Genomic DNA, 26,699 nt, shown 5'->3' on the forward strand with positions numbered 1-26,699 from the left:
ACGCCCGCATGATGCAGGTAGAGGGTTGAGACACGCCCGCATGATGCAGGTAGAGGGTTGAGACACGCCCGTATGATGCAGGTAGAGGGTTGAGACACGCCCGCATGATGCAGGTAGAGGGTTGAGACACGCCCGCATGATGCAGGTAGAGGGTTGAGACACGCCCGCATGATGCAGGTAGAGGGTTGAGACACGCCCGTATGATGCAGGTAGAGAGGTGAGACACGCCCGCATGATGCAGGTAGAGGGTTGAGACACGCCCGCATGATGCAGGTAGAGAGGTGAGACACGCCAGCATGATGCAGGTAGAGAGTTGAGACACGCCCGCATGATGCAGGAAGAGAGGTGAGACACGCCCGCATGATGCAGGTAGAGGGTTGAGACACGCCCGCATGATGCAGGAAGAGAGGTGAGACACGCCCGCATGATGCAGGTAGAGGGTTGAGACACGCCCGCATGATGCAGGTAGAGGGTTGAGACACGCCCGCATGATGCAGGTAGAGGGTTGAGACACGCCTGCATGATGCAGGTAGAGGGTTGAGACACGCCTGCATGATGCAGGTAGAGGGTTGAGACACGCCTGCATGATGCAGGTAGAGGGTTGAGACACGCCCGCATGATGCAGGTAGAGGGTTGAGACACGCCCGCATGATGCAGGAAGAGAGTTGAGACACGCCCGCATGATGCAGGTAGAGGGTTGAGGCACGCCTGCATGATGCAGGTAGAGGGTTGAGACACGCCTGTATGATGCAGGTAGAGGGTTGAGACACGCCCGCATGATGCAGGTAGAGGGTTGAGACACGCCCGTATGATGCAGGTAGAGAGTTGAGACACGCCCGTATGATGCAGGAAGAGGTGAGACACGCCCGTATGATGCAGGAAGAGAGGTGAGACACGCCCGCATGATGCAGGTAGAGGGTTGAGACACGCCCGCATGATGCAGGAAGAGGTGAGACACGCCCGTATGATGCAGGAAGAGAGGTGAGACACGCCCGCATGATGCAGGTAGAGGGTTGAGACACGCCCGTATGATGCAGGAAGAGAGGTGAGACACGCCCGCATGATGCAGGTAGAGGGTTGAGACACGCCCGCATGATGCAGGTAGAGGGTTGAGACACGCCCGTATGATGCAGGTAGAGGGTTGAGACACGCCCACATGATGCAGGTAGAGGGTTGAGACACGCCCGCATGATGCAGGTAGAGGGTTGAGACACGCCCGTATGATGCAGGTAGAGGGTTGAGACACGCCCGCATGATGCAGGTAGAGGGTTGAGACACGCCCGCATGATGCAGGTAGAGGGTTGAGACACGCCCGTATGATGCAGGTAGAGGGTTGAGACACGCCCGCATGATGCAGGTAGAGGGTTGAGACACGCCCGTATGATGCAGGTAGAGGGTTGAGACACGCCCGCATGATGCAGGTAGAGGGTTGAGACACGCCCGCATGATGCAGGTAGAGGGTTGAGACACGCCTGTATGCTGCAGGTAGAGAGGTGAGACACGCCTGTATGATGCAGGTAGAGGGTTGAGACACGCCCGCATGATGCAGGTAGAGGGTTGAGACACGCCCGCATGATGCAGGTAGAGGGTTGAGACACGCCCGTATGATGCAGGTAGAGGGTTGAGACACGCCCGTATGATGCAGGAAGAGAGGTGAGACACGCCCGCATGATGCAGGTAGAGGGTTGAGACACGCCCGCATGATGCAGGAAGAGAGGTGAGACACGCCCGCATGATGCAGGTAGAGGGTTGAGACACGCCCGCATGATGCAGGAAGAGAGGTGAGACACGCCCGTATGATGCAGGTAGAGGGTTGAGACACGCCCGCATGATGCAGGTAGAGGGTTGAGACACGCCCGCATGATGCAGGTAGAGGGTTGAGACACGCCCGTATGATGCAGGTAGAGGGTTGAGACACGCCCGTATGATGCAGGTAGAGGGTTGAGACACGCCCGCATGATGCAGGAAGAGAGGTGAGACACGCCCGTATGATGCAGGTAGAGGGTTGAGACACGCACGCATGATGCAGGAAGAGGGTTGAGACACGCCTGTACGATGCAGGTAGAGGATTGAGACACGCCTGCATGATGCAGGTAGAGGATTGAGACACGCCCGCATGATGCAGGTAGAGGGTTGAGACACGCCCGCATGATGCAGGTAGAGGGTTGAGACACGCCTGTACGATGCAGGTAGAGGATTGAGACACGCCCGTACGATGCAGGAAGAGAGTTGCGACACGCCCGTACGATGCAGGAAGAGGCGCAAACGGGATACATTGGGGGTGAAAGAGAGACAAGAGGGGAGCCAAGAGGTTGTCACACTAAAGGTCATAATAGCCTGCTGTTCTTAAGCTCCCCTCTCTCAGGATCGGCTCACAGGTACGTATGTGATGGAGACAAAGGAGAGCTGACAAACGAGAGAGTAGTCGTGAAAACAGAACAGCACAATGAAGGCACTTGTGTTCCATATGGGCTCCAAAACTAATTCAAAGACGCAAACTGAACGTTGGAAACAAAAACGTCGATCCCTCCTTAATTCGGGTAGACCGCCAGCGCGGTAAGCAGACTTATCATGGTCTGGCAAAAGGTAAATGGCGGACCACAATTAAGGGCAATGTTGTACTCTGCCTCATTGCTCCACCAAGTAATCCTTTGTATTGAGTGGAGGGTTAAACATAGTGGACTGCAGTGACGCCTAGTGGTAGAAAGGAGACATTATAGCCCCGGCTAGACTGCAACCCAGTTCTCCCGTTGATCCTCTGATTATGAGTCGATTTATCCACTCCTTTATGTTGATCTCAGAGTATAGGGTCAGAAAAAGGAGCCCTCGCCCATGGTTTAGAAATGCTCTATGAATCCATGTAGGGCAGGAAAAAAAGAGAACTAGAGGCTGTGGCAGTGGATGGAGTCATAGGCTGGATGGATTCAGAGAGCACTGCTGCCCTCTAGAGGTCGGATGAAGACAACACAGATTCAGCACATGTGAAAACATGAATCCATGTAGGGCAGGAAAAAAAGAGAACTAGAGGCTGTGGCAGTGGATGGAGTCATAGGCTGGATGGATTCAGTGCCCTCTAGAGGTCGGATGAGGACAACACAGATTCAGCACATGTGAAAACATAGGGGCAAGCGATGGCAATGCAATAAAAGGACTGGTGGGACGCTAGTATGAGAACATGTCTGCAGACGTGTGAAGTAGTAACAACATCACACAGCGTGTCCTCCCCGCTGCGGTTTCTGTGAAATCTGAGGAATGCTTTATGAGTCACGCAGATTGTCTTGGAAACCAGAGCTTTACTGTCCCATTATTTCTGAGACTTAACTTGGGGGCTTGGCTCAACCACACTGGTGCTGGATATGACACGTGTGGCACCAGGTTTGTGTCTGTGTCTGTGTGTGTGTCTGTGTTTGTACAGTTGATTACAGATTATTTCTTGTGCAGGGAGATGGAAGGTGTATGTGTGAGCTTGAACTCTTTTCTAATCAAATCCTTGCCAGTCGCTCTGCTCAGAGTCGTACTCCAACTCCACACCAATGCAGCGAACACCCTCCAGTAGCATGGGCGTGCCATGGTGACGGTCTGAGAGAGAGAGAGAGAGAGAGAGAGAGAGAGAGAGAGAGAGAGACAGAGAGAGACAGAGAGAGATAGAGAGATTCATTATATAAATATACCATGTATACTATTACTATAATACACCACTATATATGTCATGTATACTATTATTACTATATACAGTATACACCACTATATATAGTGTATACTATTATTACTATATACACCATGTATACTATTACTAAATACGTGTACATTACATTTACATTTAGTCATTTAGCTGACGCTTTTATCCAAAGCGACTTACAAGTTCTGTGCGACAAGACAGCAAGAAGGGTATAACTCTATCAGCTGAGTAACAATGTTCATCAAAGTGTTGCGTGTTACAGTGTAGGTTAGTTTATTAGGACAAGTGCATGACATTAAGGTTAGTCGGGGTTAGATTTTTTATTTTTTTTTTTTTTTTATCATTTCAGATAATGGTTGAGTATAGATATAGCCTATACTATACACACACCACTATATATACCATGTATACTATTACTAAATACGTGTATACACATACCACTATATATACCATGTATACTGTACTATTATTACTATATATACACACCATTATATACACCATGTATACTATTATTACTATATTACCATGTATACTATTTTTATTAACCATGTACATTATTATTATTGATATAATATACCACCGTTCTACTATTATTACTATGTTCTACTCTATTATTATTACCATTTCTATTATTGTCTTTTTTCCTGTCTGTACCTCCCCTCCCCCATGCTCACAGGGATTAATAAAGGAACACTCGACTTGAACAGATAGTTAAATACCATATAATCCAATGTAATTAGCTACTGAGATGCTTTTAATTTGCACATATCAACTAATGATTCTACCGACTTCACATATCAGTGAGACACAATGAGAATACAGAGGGCGGGACAGCAGGGGAAAGGCCACTTCCAGGTGCTCATCCGAAATGTGTGACCTAGCTCAAATGAAAGTATACGCACATGTTGGTGGTTGAAAAGAGTCTCAAAAGTGTGATTAAATTCAAGAATCTTGCCAGGGCTGGATCTAAGGGGCTGTTGGTCCTAGATACAGGATTCCCACAGACATTGCTAAATGAAATTCAAGGACTTTCAAGTACTTTCCTAAGCACTGTTTTTAGGAATACATGATACAATTAACTTTTAAATGCTTTTTTTTTTTTTTTTTTTTTTTTAGAAAAAAAAAATATTTCAGACAATTAGTTACACTTTAAATAAAAAAAAATTAATTTCTTGATTCAGAACAATTTCATCATGGATGAACAAAACTTTCAATGCAAATGGTTGATTTGAATTTCAAGGACTTTTTAAGCACCTTGTTAACACTTTCCGTGCCACTCACGAGATTTCTCTGAATTTTTATTTTTTAATTTTTTTTTGCGATCTGAAAAATTATTGCATCACCCGAGCCTACCCGAGTATAGCCGAGGGGCGCCGACGATCACTGTGGAAAAAAGCGCCCCCTGTCGTCTCCCAGATGACATAAGTGATTTTGGAATGGACTCAATGAATGGGGAAAAAAATCCGGTACTCCACATTTTCCAGTTCACTGATCCAGCCGGGGTTACCACAGTTCATTCTGGAACCTCAGATCCCCGTTGATCATGGAGATCTAACAGTATCGCGTTGGATCCATACACGTATCGATTTTTTCGAATGGTGATCAGGAATTGGAATATACCAGTTGGATACCATCTGATGTCAGGTAAGGACTCTATGTTATCAGTGTTAGGATAATCAGAGTAAGTTTGATGAAGTTATAAGCTGTTTTGTGAAATGTCCTCTTTCGGTTTCACTGTAAAAGTCCGTGAGGAAATCAACGGAGCGATTATCAGTGCGCGGCCGTAATGTGCTTGCGTGCACGTATAATATTGATCATCTAGCGTTTATTTGAAAACGATTTATAAAAAGGCAGACGAATATCAACGTTGTGGAATATTCCACTAAAAGACGATTTTCATAGAATGCTCCAGAATGAGCTGTTTTTTTATATCAAAACGGGGGCTTTTCTAACTGCTCTGAAACGGAAACGACGCGATAAAAAAACAATCTGCCTTCACAGCACTGACTGGAAAATAGTATTTGATAATGCGATGGGCAGATTAGACACATAGCCATAATTTAAAACATAGATTAGGCGATATTAACGTTAACATTGGCGCCGATGGTGGCATTCAGCCGGTAAAACGGAAAACCAGGCGTGGCGCTCAAAGTGTTAACACGTTGAGTGCCGTAAACGAAGATTCTCGTTTCTGGGTCGTTTTTCCTTCGATTTTAATACCCGATTCATTCTCAGGGAGCTGTATTTTGCATGTAAGAGGCATAATGGGACTCCGAAAGTGCAGTACCGGCCACATCCTACCAGGCGGCGGTATTGAGCTACATTTCTCTGCTGTGGAAAATCTGCAGGTCTCAGATTTCATTCTTTGTTCTCGGCTTCCCTGTGACACAGTTCAGCCGGTCACATCGAAGCCCGTCAATTATGCTTGATCCGTATGTTATGGTTGTTTATAACGTTGATCAAATGGGGATTGGATCTACCAGATGGCGATCAAGAAATTGGAATATTCTTTTTGGATTACTTTCGGCCGAAGGTAAGAGCGATTCGACTTCAATTCTAGCCTGATCCTGCAATGCCTTCTTAGTGATCGGTCTGGTAACCGTGTCTAGTGTTCAATGCGAATGCCGTTACCGACGCTCGAATAATCAGAAACGACCCCCCCCCCTTTCATGCGTCCATGATGGAACATAATACCGATAATGTGGACTTGAATCCGGAACAATCGCGGGTTCAGGTGAGGAACGGTAGAGTCCACAATGTAATACACGTTGCGTGCTATTACTCAGCATTTCATGAATGACCCTAGACAGCTCTAAAACCATACTTATATTCACCACGGTATAACATGGGAACGTATGGATGGAGAAATATTTATTTTTTGCATCTTGACCGGAAGAAACCCAGTGTCAATTGACTATAGTATTGAATCCATGGCTAGAATATAGATTTAGCTCTACAAACAAGGTGACCGTTTACATGGGGTTAATAGGTGGCATAAGGGGTTAACGATGAGTAAGAGGCGTGGCATCCAATGTGTAAAGAAATTTGCTGTTTTTAAGGAATTCCAGGCCTTGACTTTTTTTTTATCCAGCACTTTAAGCACTTCAAGGACCTTGTGCGAACCCTGCCTAGATATCAACTAAATCAAGAATTAATGACTTTTTTGAATGACCTATTTATATAGCACCCTTCACAGCACGAATGCACAGGGTGCTTTACACTACAGCTTACCGTACTTTTCGGACTATAAGACTATTTTCCCCCCATTTTTCGACCCTGCGGCTTATATAACGGTGCGGCTAATCTATGGATTTTTACAGCTAACTGGGCGCACTCCCTCAGCTCTGTGACCGTCAGATCAGACTCCTGAATCTGCTGCAGCAGTGCACGTCAACAAACCATTACGGCAAGAGTCTAGTGTATGAGCAGCTCAGGGCTCCTCTTTCAACATACTGCCTACCTACTGTACCCGACGCTGCTAACTGGCTAACGTTATGAGAGCTAACGTTGCTACCTACTGTACCCGGCGCTGCTAACTGGCGAACATTATGAGAGCTAACGTTGCTACCTACTGTACCCGGAGCTGCAAACTGGGAGCTGCTAACTGGCTAACGTTATGAGAGCTAACGTTGCTACCTACTGTACCCGGCGCTGCTAACTGGCTAACATTATGAGAGCTAACGTTGCTACCTACTGTACCCGGAGCTGCTAACTGGCTAACGTTATGAGAGCTAACGTTGCTACCTACTGTACCCGGAGCTGCTAACTGGCTAACGTTATGAGAGCTAATGTTGCTTCCTACTGTACCCGGAGCTGCTAACTGGCTAACGTTATGAGAGCTAACGTTGCTACCTACTGTACCCGGCGCTGCTAACTGGCTAACGTTATGAGAGCTAACGTTGCTACCTACTGTACCCGGCGCTGCTAACTGGCTATCGTTCCTGTTTAAACAAAAATGTTAATAAATGGGAGCTTCCTCAAACAGCCATCTCTTTCCCGACAATCCCCTCTGTGCACGAACCCTTACATATGGTAATTAAACATTAAAACACCTGCGGCTTATAGTCCAGTGCGGCTTATATACACATCATTCAATTTAGTTGCTGCTGCTTATATTCAGGTGCGGCTTATAGTGCGAGTATATATATAAAAAAATACAAAAAACACAACAAAATAAAATCAGAAATAAATGACGACAACAACAACAGACAGCAGTTAAAAAAAAAAAACAGTGGAACCAGATAAAAAAAAGTAGAATAAAAGAATTTGGATAAAATCATGAGTCACTGATTAAAAAACAAAACTATAGGAACAGTAAGGACAAGAAAGAGTGCCTATGTATGACCAGAAGAGATGTCAGATATCCAATCTGGTTCCTCTGAAATATCGGTTTACTTTAATTGGCCCATTAGTCACATCTATCTGCTCTGATTGAGCCACTTGAGGCTGTCGAAATGGGCCAGAGTAGATGAGCGAGTAACCCAAATCAAACTCGGCATGGTCCACAGGATAGCAAGTAATGTTGTTCCAAACTACCTCAGAAAGTACTTCACCAAGGTCAGTGACGTACACGGTCACGGCACTAGAGGGAGCCCTACAGATCTGGTCCCAGTAAAATGCAAAAGATGCATTGGTCAGAAATTAATTAATTCCTGTACTCGGCGGCAGTAGATTGGAATAGGCTACCAGCAGACATTAAGTTAATTAGCCCCTATTCCTCTTTTAAAGTCAAAGTCAAGAGCGGGATCAGGAGAAGCAGAACCTGGGTTTAATTATTATTATTATTAGGGCTGTCAGTTTATCGCGTTAATTAGAATAATTAATTACACAGCAAAATATCGCGTTATGAAAATTAACTCAATTTATTACAAAAAAAATTTAATCTATTTTATTTTATTATTATTTTTATTTTTTTAAATCTCATTCATTCCATAAGAACGTAGAATAAACATTTAATTTTTTTTTTAAATGGTCCATTTGCATGTTCTTGGTATCTGATTCTAGGGACATCTATGTATCTCAGGGAATGTATTCACAGTGTCAGAAATACTGTGTCTGTTACTAGGCTTGAGTAAATTGTAATGAACCAAAAGAATATAATTATTTTTTTTATTATTTTTTTTACTGTGAATAACACCATGCTAAAATTGACCAGACCTGAAAAATCTAAGCAAATGAATAAAGGGAAGATGATTAAACAGAAGGTTTTGTAGAGCAATTCAGCAGTTGTGTGGGGGGCGCTGTTGAGCGGGCCTGTGACCGGACCTGAAAGCGCCCCTGGCTCTGCGGCTCTGCAGCTGCATGCTATTCGCAAATCCAGCATGAGCCAGCTCCCGCTGCAGCTGTTGTTATCAGAACACTACACACATATCATAATGTTTACAGCAAACTGTAGTTGATCACCAGGTATGTTTTATTAACGTAGAATAATTCATATATATATATGCGCGCACTGACAGTCGGCTAATTGACATTTCCTGTGAAAAAAATAAAATCCTTTTCGTCCCGTTTGCGTCCCAAAAAAGATTTCTGTTCGTCCCAAATCAATATTTGATCGTCCCCGGGACGACGGGACATCGTTAGTGTCGAGCCCTGCCCAAAAGGTTCTCACAGGCACCATTTGGGGCTTTCAGGCACCTATAGGTTCTTACCAGGTACCAGGTACTTTTTGGGTACTTTTTGGGTACTTTTTTAGTCCCTGCTCTGTCGAGTTTCCAAGCGGGTAGAAGTGGTACCAGAAAAGTCACGTGAAACACTGCAGACCACTGATTGGTCAGAAGAGAGACGAGTCACTCGTTGGAGCGTCCTGCACAAAAACAGAAAGCCACCATCTTTATTTAGCCTCGCGAAGGATTTCATTATGTTTGCAGCAGGAACAAGTGCAATAAACAAAAAAGGATACAGTCACTGTGTATTCTGCCTCATTTATTGATGAAACAAAACCGACATCAACACAATTTGCCACCGAGCGGAGAGTTTAGTCTCACAAAGAGATCACTGATTTGTTAAGCTTGTTGTGCTTGTTGTGCTTAGGTGCTAAGCTAGCGTTTTAGCATGGCTATCGTACATAGCGTGATCAATATAACTCGCTATTGATTGTTTGTACTAGTAACGTTAATGCTAGTAGAATAGACACAACGTGAGGTAATCACCATCCATTTTAAACCGGTTATTACCTAATGCTAACGTTAGCAGATAGACGTGAGAGGTAACGAAAGCTTGTTGTTAGCCTAATGCTAATGCTAACGTTAACGTTAGCAGATACACGAGAGCCTAGGTAACGTTAAAGCTTGTAGAATAGACACAATGAGAGGTAGCGTTAGCAGAATAGACACAACGAGAGTCTGGTTAATGTTGTTATTGATTGATTGATTGAAAACTGTTTTACTGTGGCTTGTGCCAAGCCCTCACGGACATAGCTATGCTGGAGCTCTCATGCTGTACACCAGCGGCCCCGCCTCCCCACACGGAGACAAACTGAGTACTTAGTACCTGCAGTGGAAAAGGAACGAAGTACCAGGTACCTAAAGCGAGTAGAGTAGAGTAGAGTAGAGTCGAGTAGGTACCATGCAGTGGAAAAGGGGCATAAGAGTTGGTGTGCTCAGAGAGGGTGACCGAAAACACTTCAAATGATACACCTGAAGCGGACAAACTAATAATCACAACATTAATATTCCACAATAAGCGATTTATGACGGAATTAAAACATCATTGTACTATATCTTTAAACGGTACAGTACAGTAATGAGTAGGATAGACAGACGTTTGTCTGTTTTGGATTATGCAGACTCTGGACTATATCATTCTGCCCTTAGATTTATCAATGCTGACAGTTATGGTGCCCATCGATATAGGATAAGATAAGATATTCCTTTATTGATCCCCTTGGGGAAATTCCAGTGACACACACATACAGCTATATCCTGTATGATAAGGTTGGGTCTTCCTCTCTGGTGGAGAGACGTGACTTGCATACGTTTCTGTATAAAGCCATTATTGGTGATCTGCCACCATACATCACCCCATTGCTGGACTGGAGCTCTGGACCTTATCAAGTTCAAGTTCCTTTTATTGCCACACGGCCAGGCCGGTGGAATTCGAGCACGGTGCAGGTGGTAGCTGCGACAATACACCACAGTCCACAAGGACATAAGAAGACACATGGAACATAACATAACATAACATAAACATAACATAACATAACAGCAGGGGGTAAAATTAGGAGGAGTTGGAGTTAAGTAGTTGTATGGCCTTGGGGAAGAAACTGTTGTTGAACCTAACCGTGCGACTGCCCAGTGACCTGAACCTCACTGTCGCTCTGGTGATTACACATCAAGGTTCCCAGAGTTTGCACTGAATTAGGAAAATCTGCTTTTAGCTTTTGGAACGTTTCGCAATGCACTCAACTCAATTCATTAGTATATCTATTGGTCTGTGCAAATATTTGACAGCAAACCACTTCACCACAGTCCAGAAGTTTTTATTTATTTGTTTATATTTTTTTGTTCTCACTTTTTCTGTATTTTTGCTCCCATCCCAATTTAGTCGTTATGCAAATTCCCTTCCTGGTCGTTGCGTGCATTGTCCCACTGACGGCCTAGGGAAGGTGTAGAACTACCACATGCCTCCTCCGATACATGGAGTCAGCCAGCCGCTTCTTTACACCTGACAGCGAGGACTCTCACTGGGGGAATGTAATGCGTGCGGAGGTTCACGCTATTTCTCCCGGATCCCCTCCCTGCTGAACAGGCGCCCCGACCGACCAGTAGGAACCACAGTTTACAACAACCAGGACACATACCCCGCTGGCTTCCCACCCGCTAACACTGCCAATTGTGTTAGTAGGGACGACTGACCAAGCCGGAGGTACCGCTGACAGCTGGATTCGATCCCAGAGTCTCTGCGGTGGTAGGCGAGTGCTTAGTCCACTGCGCTACCCAGTTGCCCCAGAAGTTTGTTTTTAATCATTTTAAATGTTGACCTTCTGCTCCTACATGGTTCTGTTTTTTGGTATTTAGTTTACCATGTTGTAATTCTCGACATCGTTATGAACGATCCCTCGAGATGAAGTAAAAGATTGAATGAATGAAAAGGATATAGGAATAGAAGAGGCACTACAGAGAGATATTACATAAGGACAAGAGGATCAAGCGAGCAGAATAAAACCACTCTGTAAAGTCGGGTGTACGTGAAGCTCTCAACAGATGACGTCATGTGATATTATGTGCACCGAGAACAATGTGTCCTAATACTATTTAGTTCTCTCTCTCTCTCTCTCTCTCTCTCTCTCTCTCTCTCTCTCTCTCTCTCTCTCTCTCTCTCTCTCTCTCTCTCTCTCTCTCTCTCTCTCTCTCTCTCTCTCTCTCTCTCTCTCTCTCTCTCTCTCTCTCTCTCTCTCTCTCTCTCTCTCTCTCTCTCTCTCTCTCTCTCTCTCTCTCTCTCTCTCTCTCTCTCTCTCTCTCTCTCTCTCTCTCTCTCTCATCGGGAGCAAAGTGTCTTGCTCAAGGACACTTCATCACGCTGCCCGGGAGGAGCGGGAATTGAACCAGGAACCTCCGGATTACCAGACGACTGCTCTACCTCCCGAGCCACTATCGCCCCTAAAAACATCCACGTGGGCAAGTGAGGCGGTGCCCGGCAGACGGTGTCGCAGGTCGACGAAGTCTTCGTGTTGGTAAACGTGACAGGTTTTGAGGCCTGTGAATGTTTGTATGTTTGAATGTTTGCATGTTTGTACAATGTTATCAGAGTGATTGTGGTCACTGCATCTGTAGGCGCTTCTGGAGCTATGTTTCCTTGCCGTTAGCCGGTAGGCGGCAGTGTACTGGTTCTGTCTCTGATGGAAGGTGAACATGGGGGGATTTCAGAGGGTGTGATCACAAGTGATCGTTTGCATTGGACCCACTGAGGAGACCACATGACGGTACACCCAGGTAAGAAGAGACCACATGATGGTACACCCAGGTAAGAAGAGACCACATGATGGTACACCCAGGTAAGAAGAGACCACATGATGGTACACCCAGGTAAGAAGAGACCACATGACGGTACACACAGGTAAGAAGAGACCACATGATGGTACACACAGGTAAGAAGAGACTGGCCTCTTTTTGACCATTTTGTTCATTTTGAACCCACCAAGAGCACCTTGTATAACATTACTATTAGGGATGCTCGATATTGGCTTTTTTACCGATACCGATATACCGATATTGTCCAACTCTTAATTTCCGATACCGATATCAACCGATATCAACCGATACCGATATATGCAGGGTTTCCCCCCCCCAAAAACTGAATAATGTCTTGTAGTGGAATTAACATAACATTATGCATACTTTTGACAATAAATAAAATCTGAATTTGTTCTTACTTGCTTGCCTGTGTAAATAAAGGTTATAGAAATGTAAATGAAAACCGATATTTTCCGATATCACATTTTAATGCCAATATCGGACATCCCTAATTACTATTTATCTTACTATATCTATATCTTACTATTTACATATACTGACATGTCTACAGTATCAACAGATATCTACAAATATAACAAACAAAAATATATACAGTACATGTGTAAAAAATTCATGTGCAGGTTTGTATAGAGAGAGAGAGAGAGAGAGAGAGAGAGAGAGAGAGAGAGAGAGAGAGAGAGAGAGAGAGAGAGAGAGAGAATATCTGACTGATATTACTCTTACTCATAGTAGGGCTGACCCCTATTAATCGATTAGTCGACTAATCTGTCGAAATCGACTAATCGAGCCGTAGTCGACTGGCCAACCTCTTAGTCGAATATAATTTAAAATATATATATATATATTTTTGTATCATTCTTTCCAAAAGAAAAGAGGCCTAGAAGCGTGGCTAACGCTAATGGCACGCATACCAGAGGCTAACTGCCTACGAAAACAGGCACAGAAGCACTGAAAGAGGATTTCACCCATCTAATGAACACACTAGACTAGACAAATAGCAAGATGTATCAAATCAAATCAAATCAAATTTATTTATAGGGCCCGACAACACACGTTAATGTCCCCATGGGCCGTACAGGTCTTCTTTAAACAAGTCAAGAAGACAACATAACAATAAGTCAAGAACAGAACAAGAACACCATAGGGTCCAAAATTTTTTTAGATGAATGCAAATAAATGAAAGAATGCAAGCACTCCCAGACATACCCCACGCGAAGGTAAGGAAAAACTCACTAAAACCTAACAATAGGGAAAAAAAGCTCCACAGGCAATGTGGAGGAGAGAAACCTTAGAAGGGCCGTTCAAGGGGGGATCTCCCTTCTTAGATGTCGGTGATAGTAGTGTTGCAGACGGACAGTTGGTAAGCATGCACTCATGTGTGTGGTGAAACACAGATGAGTGCATGCAATAGCAACTGTACATTTTGAAAAATTAAAGATAGAGCTAATAGCGATAGCAACTGAACATTTTGAAAGATTAAAGATAGAGTTGATAGCGGATCTATTTGAGGCACAGGGGCGGCGCAAGAGGGTCACGTCCTCCCCGTCTTAGTCACGGGACATTCAACACTCTGGTCGTTGCTCAGGGACAGCCATGATGGGGAACATCATTTTTCTAGATGGGGAACAACCAGGAGATCACTGCAACTCACACAAGTTGGAGAACTATCTCTCTCTCTCTCTTGCTCTCACACACACACAAAGAGAGCCGCATGTGATTGGTGGAGGCGGGACCCTTACAAAAAACTGTTGTTGCTAATCATTGGCAGTGGCACATGCTAGCCTGTAATAATCCCCCCCAGAAAAATCTACTTTGCATTTGATATATTGCAAATATATGCCATCACACACACTGGCATTTAAAGGGTTAGAATTATAAAATGAATATGTGGTGTTATGATCAGTGCTGAAGTTGAATAAAAGATTGTATTTTTTTTTGTGCTGTCAATCGATTAAAATATTTAACTCGATTAATCGCATGATTGTCCATAGTTAACTCGCGATTAATCACAATTTAATCGCATTTCCTTTTTTTTACCATAAACTGATATTTTTCAAGTTTTAATACTCTTATGTGTTGTTGCTAATCATACATATGCTAGTCTGTTTTTTTAACAATAAAGGGTACAAATAAAAAAGTTCCTGCACCAGAATGCAGGAAATGAAGTCTTTGTAACAAAAGATTTCCTGGTGGGGGACCCCCAGACCCCCTGCTTAAAAAGTGGCCTGACTGGGGCTATATTTTGCACTATATTTCCTGGCCTGAATGATTTCCCCAGTCCGGCCCTGGTTAAAAGCCTTGAATGCTTATTAGTGTGTGTGCGTTTGAACGTTTGCATGTTCCAACCATACATTTCCATTTATAAAAAAAAATATATATATATTATAATTTAAAAAATATATATATATTTTACCTCCTATAGCTCTCTGACACCGTTATTTGGGGGTCGCGGCCTGAAAAGTTTGGGAACCCCTGCTCTAGGTAACAGAACACTGTTTAGGTCAGTGGCTAAATATGCCTCGTTTTATAAATGTGTATTGATAACATAGTGCTGTAATAAAACTTTCTAATAAATATGCATGATCAAGTTCAACAACATGTGCTTTTATTTTGATTCCTTAATTCCACATTGAAATTACGCGATACATTAAGTTTGGGGTCGCAAAAGAAATCCTAAATAAAATGGGGTTGTGGTATAAAAAATGTTTGAGAACCCCTGGTTTAGATGAATGTCTATCCATCCCATAGCATTACTGTATCCATCAGTGGACCAATTGCATGCTTTTGCAGAGGACAAGAAGCCTTCAGTCGACTCCTTCAGACATTAAGCACCCCCCACAGCCCAAATGGAATGATAAAAAAGTAATTTTTATTTTATTTTAATATTATACTTTTATTTATTTATTTTTTAGTCGACCAATAGTCGACTAACGGCAAATTTTGGCCAATCCTAGTCGACCATCCAAATCCTTAGTCGGGGACAGCCCTAACTCATAGTATATATATTCAGATTAAAAATCTTTATTGCCTATATTTATTGTAATGTATAATATAACCGAAAGGGCATACAGACCCTCATCTGCACCTTTGTTTACACTGTTTATTTTTCTCATATTTTTAGATGCAGATCTAATTTTGTTGCCTATAATGTCTTTCTACTATTACCCTCAGCCCATACCTGTACCCCCCCCCCCTCCCCCATGCTGCTATGATGTCCCGAATTTCCCCCAAGGGGATCAATAAAGGAATATCTTATCTTAAGAGAGCATGTTTCCAAGTATTCAAGATTAATAACAGATATGCTAAAGCTCCATATGAGTGTTTACATTATGCCAACTTTTATACCAAATAAAGGATGCGCCGATACCGGTATGGCAGTGTTGTAGTACTGGACTGATTTTCAGGACTCGTGACTCGACTTGGACTTGAGCACTGATGACTCAGACTTGAACTTGGATTCGAGCATTGACTGCATTCGGACTCGGAAGGTGCAGACGAGTTCTCGGACTTGTTAATTGATAAATAGTTATTTTTTTATTTATTTTTTGGAATAGGCCCTAATCATTTGGCATAAGTTATTGATGGCTATATTAATGTAAATACCATAATTCCTCTAATAGTAACCCCGGCTTGTATTTGTTTCAACTGTAGCGGATACCAGGCTTGTATTAGGAGGAGGCATGTATAAGAGAGAGGCCTATATTTCTAATTTTCAAACGGATCATAATGAATAAATCAACATTTTGTGTCAGTTTGAACCCAGTAAAATGTACTGGGTTCATTTATTGAAACCAAGTACTGTATGAAATACGGTAGTAAACAGTGCAATTACAGGTGGTCAAAAACTAAAGTAAAATAGTGCAATCACAATACTGGTATAATAATAATAATAATAATAATAACTTCGTTTTATACAATTCTGAGGTAGGCTTACTCTCTTGGTAAACATTAACACCATACCATTATATGGTATTTACTGCACAGCCAGGCCAGCATATAACAACAATAACTCTAATATACATGAAACCCGGCTTGTATTAGGAGGCCGGCTTATAATTGCTTAGCTCAAAAGCGCACCCGGTCATTAATAGAGACCCGGTTTTTAATTGAATACCGGTCACTATTAGAGGAATTACGGTAATAGAGTAAATAAACTCCCTTTGAAATGGTGACCGCTGCATAATTTATGTTTAATGTAGACCTTCTTGACTGCCAGAGTGGAGTGGACTCAACCTTGATGACTTGGACTTGGACTAGGGTAATGGGGACTCCACTCGGCTCTTCTTTGGTGAATTGGACTCGAGACTCGGCCTCGAGATTAGTGACTCGACTACAACACTGCGGTATGGTATATTGGACTACAACAGGGTAAAAACAGGGTATTAGTATCTGAGAATGTCCCCAATAGTATAGTAATACTAATACTAACACAATGATACGCCCCATTATTGTAGCTATTAGCCAGTAGTCATTGTCTTGCTAGAGGCAATGTTGCATTAAATATGGATTGTGTGATATAAGGATCCTGGGGGTTGACCTCGATAGATAAGCCATTTAAAAATAATAATAATAATAATAATAATAATAATAATAATAATAATAATAATAATAATAATAATTACACAATTATTCATCCCTGTGAGCATGGGGGAGGGGAGGTACAGACAGGAAAAAAGACAATAATAGAAATGGTAATAATAATAGAGTAGAACATAGTAATAATAGAATGGTGGTATATTATATCAATAATAATAATAATGTACATGGTTAATAAAAATGACACTAAAACAGCTGTAATGTTAAAGCTTGCAAAAACAATATATTTTTTCGTAGCTAGCGTGTCCAACATTGAAACTGTTAAGTTAGGCTTAGAAATAATGTATTTCGTCGATTTCCTATAGTTTACAATGGTGGCGGCGGCCGCGGCAGCAGCAGTGTGTTGCCATGGCAACCATCCATATTTCACGCTGATCCTCACATTTAACAGGACAGTGGCTCTAGGTAGGATGCCATGACAGCGGTGGAGGGAGAGAAAAGAACTTAATCTGTTGATCTGATTGTCCAGAGCCGTCCACACACTGACCTCCGCACAGATGTCCAGGCCGTGACGTCATGCCGCTATACCCCACCCCCCCTCCCCCGTTCATCCCTCTTCAATCACACACACACACACGCACCCTTTATCTTACTTGCACACACGCACGTAGACATACGCCCTCATACAAACACGTCCATCTGCCGAAGCAAACGCTCGTCTCTTAATTCACTCCTGGCGCTGATTTAACTCGAAGCAAATCGATTACAGGCTTGTTTCAGCTTAGAGAGTGACTTCACAACTGAAAGTACCAGTGCATGTGTGCGTGTGTGTGCATGAATGAGAATAAACAGGGGGGGAAAAGGAGGGTTCTCGCTCTATATTCTCTATTTCTGATTAACTTCATCTCCAGACCTTTTGTTCAGACACACCACCAGGGGGCAGTAGAATATTATTGAAAGTGTCGTCTTTGGCTCTCACTTGGTTGGTTTTGCAAGTGCAAATGGTTCCCAAAAGTGCTAACGGTTTTAAACTGGCTGGTGATATAAAATAATACATTGATGCCAGTAAAGCTACCTCATCAACATAGAATCATGATACAAATGTACAGTTAAGATAAAAAGCAGCGTTACAGGGCGTAGGCTATGGTTAGCTTGATTAAAAGCAGCGTTACATGGCTTAGGCTCTGGTTAGCTTGATAAAAAGCAGCGTTACAGGGGGTAGGCTCTGGCGCAAAAATAACAGCTACATTGATCCTTCGATGGAAGGTATTACTGTCCATTGGTTTATATTTAAATTAGAACCTAACGTCAACTCTGTCCAACCAATGGATACTAGTCATTGAAAATGAGACTAGACACAGCGGATCAATGTAGCAGGCAGCATACAGTAACATTAAAGATCAAAGAGATATTGAGCGTCATTTTGCAAAGTATCCGGTGTCACCGGAGTCGTCATGAGTTTATTATTGATGGGCAATTTCACATCACCGCGGCAACCCTAGTGGGGGAACCACTTAACGGTGACAGGGTTTACATTCATCAGCTGCAGTGTTTTCACGAGAACACAAGTCCGAACTGAAATCTGCAGACAGTCTTTAGCATCGGCCCTAGGATTCTCACGCTGTCGAGGTGCACTATAGTGTTGGTTGCACCATCAGTGCCTCTCTGGTGTGTGTGTGGGGACTGGGTAGGTGGTGTAGCTGTGAGCCTAACGTTACAACCAGCTAGTGGTGCAGTGGTGGTCCCACGCAGTACCACGCCGACCCAGCAGTTTTCTGAGCAGAAGTACGCGCACGGATGTGCATGCGCGTGCACACAAAAATGCGTTCACAACTTACACTCGACTCGTCGCACCGTGCGCCAAGTACCCGGCACTTATCTATCACCTAGTCTTTGCATAATAATAGGATACCAATAGCATAACAAAGAAAGAGAAGTGCAAAACCAAAATACAAGCCCTGTACCAATTGGTGGGGGTTTGCTTGAGCTGTGGAACCAAATGGTCCCGACTGGAAGTATGAGACATTTCGTTGTGCTTCAGAAGGAAACTGTAAACTGTAAGTTACATTGTTAATTTAGTTTGTATTTACTTTTCTAGTTTAAGTTAATTCAATTAAAGAAATTGTAACTACAATATTGTATCTACAATTACATTTAAAACATTGTTTGTTTTTCAACCATATCTGTTGACAATATAATTTCTTTATATATTGAAGGCTACATCCTGCTACCTTTTTCAGCTTCTATATTTCAGGGCAATATTTACAAAAACTAAACTAAAACTAGTCATTTCCTATTCAAACATGTTTCCTACTATTTATGCATAATAATCATCTGTTCTGTGCACACGCGAGGGAACATGTATGCGGGAGCGCGCGTGCACGTGGCGTCATTTAAACAGCGTACAGGCAGTTTTTTTTTTTTTTTTGGTCTTTTTCCCCCTCCATTTTCCTCCGATTTTCTCCCATCCCAATGTTAGTCGTATGCCAATTCCCAGTCCCTTCCTGGTCGCTGCGCTTTACCCCCCACAGTCAGATCATTTGAGAGAGTGGAGGCTACCACGTGCTTCCTCCGACACACGTCCAGCCAATCACCGCTTCTTTTCACCTGGCAGCGCGGATTCTCATTGAGAGGGCGTAGCGTGTGGGAGGACCACACTATCCCCCTCACGTCCAATCTGCGCTTAGCAGGCGCCCCGACCGAACTGTAGGAGTCGCTGTTTACAACGACCCGGACCCACCCCGCCAGCTTCTCCCACCCTCTGATACAGCCAATTGTATCAGTGCAGACGGCCAGCCAAGCTGGTGACAACCCCGGAGCTGTGAGCTGGATTCAAACAGGCGAACCAAGCTCACAGCTCCGGGGCTGGTGACGAACGCAATCTCCGCTCGACCACCTAACCGCCTTTTAGCGTACAGGCAGTTCTGATATTACGACTGCACCCCTGCATACAGCCGTAGTCTGCTCACCATGAGCTTTTCCATACACTTCACCACAACAGAGGTTACAGCAATAGGTCAGAAATCATGGGGTGACAGTGGCTCAGGAGGCAGAGTGTCGTCAGAAGGTTCCCGGTTCGATTCCCGCTCCTCCCGGGCAGCGTATCAAAGTGTCCTTGAGCAAGACACTTAACTGCTCGCAATGAGCAGGTCACCTTGTGTGGTCGCCTCCACCGTCGGTGTGTGAATGTGTGAATATGAGGTACACGTTTTAAAGCGCTTTGGATAAAAGCTGCTATATAAATGCACCATTTACCATCATTATTCTGCCGTGGACAGAGTTTCTTAGGGACAGGTGCGATGAGTGGTACAGCGTGAGAATCTAGGGACACCCAGGCAGGTGTCAATTAATCCGATATCGTATCACATCACATTAGGCGAGTCAATCTATGAAAAAAAAGCACTTAACCCAAAAAAAATTGATACAAAAGGTTTTTCGATGGATTCCGATAGTATTGGGCGTGCTAAATAACATACTAAAAGTCGACCAAAATCGACCCCCCCCCCGAAAGCCGCCATTTCCAAGATGGCGTCCCAGATGGCGGTGGAGATATTAAAATGGCTATATCTCAAATTGAGAATATGGTGCAAAGGATTTCTCAACTGATTCTGGTACCTCTGGGCATGTTCACTAACATACTAAAAATCTAGGAAAATACACCTTCCAGAAAGGCTTAATTTTCAAGATGGCGTCCAAAATGGCGGCAGACCAAGCTTAAAATGGCTATATATCTCAATAGAAAAAAATATATAACTATGATTTTTCACTTGATTCTGGTACCTCTATGCTTGTGAACATACTAAAAATCTAGGAAAATACACCTTCCGGAAAGGCATCATTTTCAAGATGGCGTCCAAACTGGCGCCCAGGAGCTTAAAATGACTATACAAATACAAATAGCTTACTAAAAAAGGTGTTTGCACTCTCCAGCTCTCAAGCTAGCATAGTTGAAGCCTTCTTTTTGACCATTATAGTTGTTATAGTTAGAGGTGTTTGTTGTGTCAGTTGTGGCTAAATTACCAACACATGTTAGAAGTTGCTAGGTCACTGATAACAGCAGATCGCACAGGTTCCTGGCTTTTGCACCTACGCGCTGTTTCTGAATGCATGCCGATATTCGCTGCGGCTGGGCATTACAATTACTTGAAATCGGCACACTTTTATGTCCAAGAGATGAGTCAGCTTCACATCAACCACCCAGATGTCTTCAGACAATTTGAAAAGGGTTTTCATGTTATCCGTCGCAGCAGCCAATCATGGGCAGGCCTCAGCTCAGATCTTGTAATCGAAACAACATTGATGAGGTCATTGAAGACTACAGGAGGGATGACACATGGAAGTGGAATGACCGACAATCAGAGATCCCTTTGGACAATGTCAAAGGGCATAACATCAGAGTATAACACCGCAATGCAGGAGTTCTCAAACCAGACATACACAACATCAGAACAGCACAAGGATTCAACAGAGGCAAGGATGAAAAGGGATGCTGCTAACCTGGAGAAGATCACTTCAAAACTTGCTATATGTTCACCTTTCTCTCCAGACTCTTCTTTAAGGAATGTAGTTACAGGTGTTGTCGCTGAGGATGGAGTGAACGTGCATGATTATGACTCTGTTGGACGCAACATCATGCACAAAATGATCGGACAGCCGGCATTCACATTTTCATTTAGTAGAAAGGATAAAGCCATAACCCTTGGACAAAAATCGTCTATCAAGGTTGCTCCTGATCGAATCATTGATTCTGCACTTCTTTTTCAACGTTTCCTTATTGTCTCCCAAACTGGAGAGCTGTCATTGGAGGAGGTTATGCGTTACGAACTCAGTCCTTTCCCTCCTGCCCTCTTTGAAGCCGGAAGCGTCTTCCGCAAAGCTGATAAACCACAACTAGCGCACGCGATCTGTGATCATGCAAGTGATGCAATCCTAGATTCTGTACCAGAAACGGAGCATTATGTTCTTGATGGTGGTTCACTCCTTCACCGAATACAATGGAAGCACGGACAAAGCTATGGTAAAATTGCACAGTCATATGCAGACTTCACCATCCAACATTATGGCTCAGCTACAACCATTGTGTTTGATAGCTATGTTTCAAGTTTCAAGTTTCTTTAATAGTTGTCATACAGAAGTACAGAATACTTTCATACAAAATGCTTCTTACTGTTACGCTCCAGAGACTGTGCTAGACAAGATAGTATCAAATAACATAGTATAGCATGTAAATTAGAAGTAGAAAATGAGGTCACAGTGTTCAGTATAGACATATATACAATGTTCGATGCAGAATAGACGTAACTGAGTTACCATATAATATACAATACTATGCAGTGTACTAATGTACAATACTATATAGTGCAAAGCAGAAATGGGATGAGGTACAATTTAGGTACAATTTACAGTAAGGTGTACGAGTTGTAGTGCAATCCTTCATCAATAAATATAAAGTGTGGGGAGTGGGTGCTACAGTGTGTTTGTTTAAAGTGAGTGTGTGCTATAAAGTGTGTGGAGTGGGTGCTACAGTGTGTTTGTTTAAAGTGAGTGTGCCAGGATGGGCCATCCATTAAAGACAACACACATCAAAGAAGAGGAAACAATATTCATCCCATTGTCAACTTCACTGCTGAGACAGAGTTCTCAGGTAAGAAGGAGGAGTTCCTGTCAAGAGATCTGAATAAACAGAAACTGATCCACATGATAAGTGATGAACTGAAAGAACGGGATTGCACTGTGGTCAATTCACTTGGAGATGCTGATGTAGACATAGTAAGGGCCGCAGTGGGATCATCTCTTCTTCACACCACGACGCTGATTGGAGAAGATACTGATCTCCTCGTCTTACTTCTTTACTATGCACAGAGAGATAGCAAGGGCCTTTATTTCAGATCAGACAAGTCGAAAGCTGATGGCAGTTTTAAAGTGTACGCCATAAACCATTTGAAAGAAGTACTCGGACAGGATGTGTGTTCTCAGTTGCTGTTCATCCATGCTGTGACTGGCTGTGACACAACTTCCCGGATCTTCGGAGTTGGCAAAAAGACAGCATTCCAAAAACGTGTAAAAGGGGATCCTGTCCTTCAGGCTTGTGCCAATGCATTCACTGTACCAAACCAGACAACAGATGTGATCGATGACCTTGGGTGCCAAGCAATGGCTGTCTTTTTTGGTGGAAAGTGCACAGATTGGCTTGCAAAAATGAGATATAACATTTTCAGCAAGAAGGTTGTCTCAGCTTCATCAACGGTAACGCCTGAACGTCTACCACCAACTGAATCTGCTACCAAATTCCACTGTCGTAGAGCATACTACCAGGTCATGGTCTGGATGGGAACAGATGATGGTATAGATGCTCTAGACTGGGGCTGGAACCTGCAGGACAATAGATTTGTCCCACTCATGTCAACAATGAATGCTGCTCCAGACAGTCTCTTGAAGGTCATTCATTGTAACTGTACCACTGCCTGCAAGACACTTCGCTGCTCATGCAGAAAATATGGACTACCTTGTACTACTGTCTGTGGACCATGTCAACTTCATGAATGTGACAATCCACATAACAAGTTTCTCCCAGAGGATCCTGAAGATGATGATGAGTAGGCCTAAAGACCACAATAAGTGGGTCATTTATTTTGTGTTCAACACCAAAGCCAGCTTTCTAGGTTGAATATAATAACCAATTTAAATTTTAGCCTAAATAAGCTACAGGCAGCCATTTTGATGATGCAAATGATGCATTCCTAGCAGATATATTTAGCTAGATATTTTGCTCGTTATTAATGTATAGAGGTGCCAGAATCAGTTTATAAATCCTTTAGAAATGTTTTCCCATTTGAGATACAGGCATTCTAAGCTCCCAGTCGTCATTTTGGACACCATTTTGAAAATTAAGCCTCTTCGGAAGGTGTATTTCCCTAAAACTTTAGTATGTTCCTAAGTATGTCTAGGGGTACTTGGGGTACCAGAATCAAATGACAAAATCATTTATATAATTTTTATATTGACATATATATAGCCATTTTAAGCTTGGCCAGCCGCAATTTTGGACGCCATCTTGAAAATGAAGCCTTTCTGGAAGGTGTATTTTCCTAGATTTTTAGTATGTTAGTGATCATGCCCAGAGGTACCAGAATCAGTTGAGAAATCCTTTGCACCATTTTCTTAATTTGAGATATAGCCATTTTAATCGCCCCGGCGCCATCTGGGACGCCATCTTGGAAATGACGGCTTTCGGAGGGGTCGATTTTGGTAGACTTTTAGTATGTTATTTAGCACGCCCAATACTACCAGAATCCATTGAAAAACCTTTTGTATCAATTTTTTTGGGGTTAAACCATATATTGACTCGCCTACATGGCAATGATGGCATCATATCGTATCACATCACATGGTATCATATTGTATCACATGGTATTGTCAGTGGAGCCTCACCCATGACTCTGGCGTGAACTTTGACCCTGACACAGACGTCCGCTTTGCTCTCACTCAACAGCAGAACCTCTTCACAGAGAACTCCCTCCTGCTGGGCCATGTACTCACAGGTCACCTTCAATCCACCTGGGAGAGAGAGACAGAGAGAATGAGTGAGAGACCTTCAACCAACCTGAGAGAGAGAGAGACCTTCAACCCACTTGGGTGTGTGTGTGTGAGTGAGAGAAATAAAGAGATAGATCTCCTCTCCTCTCTCCCCTCCCCCCTCTCTCTCTCCTCTATCCAGTCTGGACATAATGAGACTGATACACAGACTGCCAACAGAACTCAATGTCAACAGCACAGTGGAAAAACACATAATCAACAACTGACAAATGAATATGAATTGAATGAACTGCCATGAATATCACACCCACCCACCATACTACTACTATAAACATCAGAGAAAGGAAACAAATATGTAGCCTAACAAATTACCAAAAAAGTCCAGGAGGTCATGTAAAGGTCACAACAGCACCGCGGCCTCAATTGCATGCACGGTCCTAGTCGGTGTCCAGGCGTCGAGTTTGAAATAGAGAATTGGCAGGGTTTTCCAAAAGCATCGTAGTAGCACTAAGGTCAAGTTTGTTGCACTATAAAAGGCCATGAGCCATGTACTAATGACTCTAGAGGGAAGACCCAGCGAGCGAGGATCTAATGGTTGCAGGGAGGAGAGCAAGGAGCACACTTCAAGATGATATATCTTCCAGACAACGGCTCGGGAGGTAGAGCAGTCGTCTGGTAATCCGGAGGTTCCCGGTTAGATTCCCGCTCCTCCCGGGTAGCGTGTTGAAGTGTCCTTGAGCAAGACACTTAACCCCTAACTGCTCCCGATGAGCAGCTCAGCACCTTGCATGGTTGCCTCCGCCGTCGCTGTGTGAATGTGTGGGTGAATGGGTGAAATGTGAGGCATAAATTGTAAAGCGCTTTGGATAAAAGCTGCTATATTTTTACGCTACGCTAAGACCCTTTGAGCACAGAACATCAGGTCATCAAGACACACAGCATCCTTAATGTGAAGTGGCACAGGGCAGGCTTCAAGGGAAAGAGCTGCGGTTTGTGTTCTACCGTGTGGCCACCACCAGGGCAGCTAACCGCGAGTTAATTAATTACCAAACGAATAACTTTAGCGCTTCAGCAGTGTCGCTGGTCAAAGAGGAGCTTCGCGTCTAAAAGCGTGTTGCCCTTAAATTAAAAACATACAGCGTTCTGGAAAGAAACCATGTATTTGTTTTCGCTGTAGCACTTCCTGTTCTATGTGCTCTGCAACAGGAAGTTACACATGGGCTGAAGAACAGGGAGGGAGATTTTAGGGTGTGGCATCAGAATGCGCTCTAGTGTGACTAAGTGTGACTTTAGTCACAGTCCTCTTGCGTAAACCAGCTTTGGGATCGGTCTGCCTTTCCCTCGAGAGAGAGAGGTCCTTTCTAAAAATCTATTTTAAACTCGAGGGAAGCGACGGCTGCGATTGGAGGATCAAGAAAAGAGGGCAGGGTTTTAGATCCAGGTCAATTTGATCCTCCGGTCACAACTGTTGCTCCCCAGTTTGTTGCGAGGAAAGCAGCGGCTGCGATTGGAGGATCAAGAAAAGAGGGCAGAGTTTGAGATCCATGTTAGTTGCTCTGGAGATTCGCTCCTGCAGTGTTTTTTCGGTCAAAAGTCCGGCTCTCTAACTTCTACGCTACCGTCGGCTGATTGGAGGCACGATCTTGTCATCCAAACATAAACAAAAGGTTCGCCGCGACACGTGTCCACTTGATTATCACCAAAATCAAGAATCAAGAATCTAGAGACCACCATCTTTAAATGTTGTATACAGAGGGTTGCTTGGCCAAACCATAGCATTGCCTGACGCAATCGATTTAGGAGACGAATGCGTGGGAAGCAGGAGGCGATGTCTTCCTCATCTCCCGGAGGTCCCGGTGTCGCCTCGGACCGTCCACGGTGCTGCACGTCTTCTCATTTGACCGCTGTTGTGTCTGTCTGCTTGAGTGTTTGTAGTCGTGGCTCCTTTGGCGTGGCTGCAGGTCCTGGACGCG

General features: G+C 43.6%; 1 protein-coding gene across 1 annotated transcript in view; it reads right to left on the reverse strand.

Annotated features, from left to right (window-relative positions):
• Positions 1 to 2,136: 2,136 nt before the first annotated feature.
• adisspb (adipose secreted signaling protein b) overlaps positions 2,137 to 26,699 on the reverse strand; it is a 117,967-nt gene continuing 93,404 nt past the window's right edge. The window contains exons 6-7 of the mRNA XM_084312689.1: positions 24,622 to 24,747; positions 2,137 to 3,579 (exon numbers count right to left, since the gene is read on the reverse strand). Of these exons, the coding sequence (XP_084168815.1) occupies positions 3,479 to 3,579; positions 24,622 to 24,747 (227 nt within the window). The 3' untranslated portion in view covers positions 2,137 to 3,478. The remainder of the gene's footprint in view (positions 3,580 to 24,621; positions 24,748 to 26,699) is intronic.

Source organism: Notolepis coatsorum (assembly GCF_963971535.1).
Source record: "Notolepis coatsorum genome assembly, chromosome: 4".
NCBI lineage: Eukaryota > Metazoa > Chordata > Actinopteri > Aulopiformes > Paralepididae > Notolepis > Notolepis coatsorum.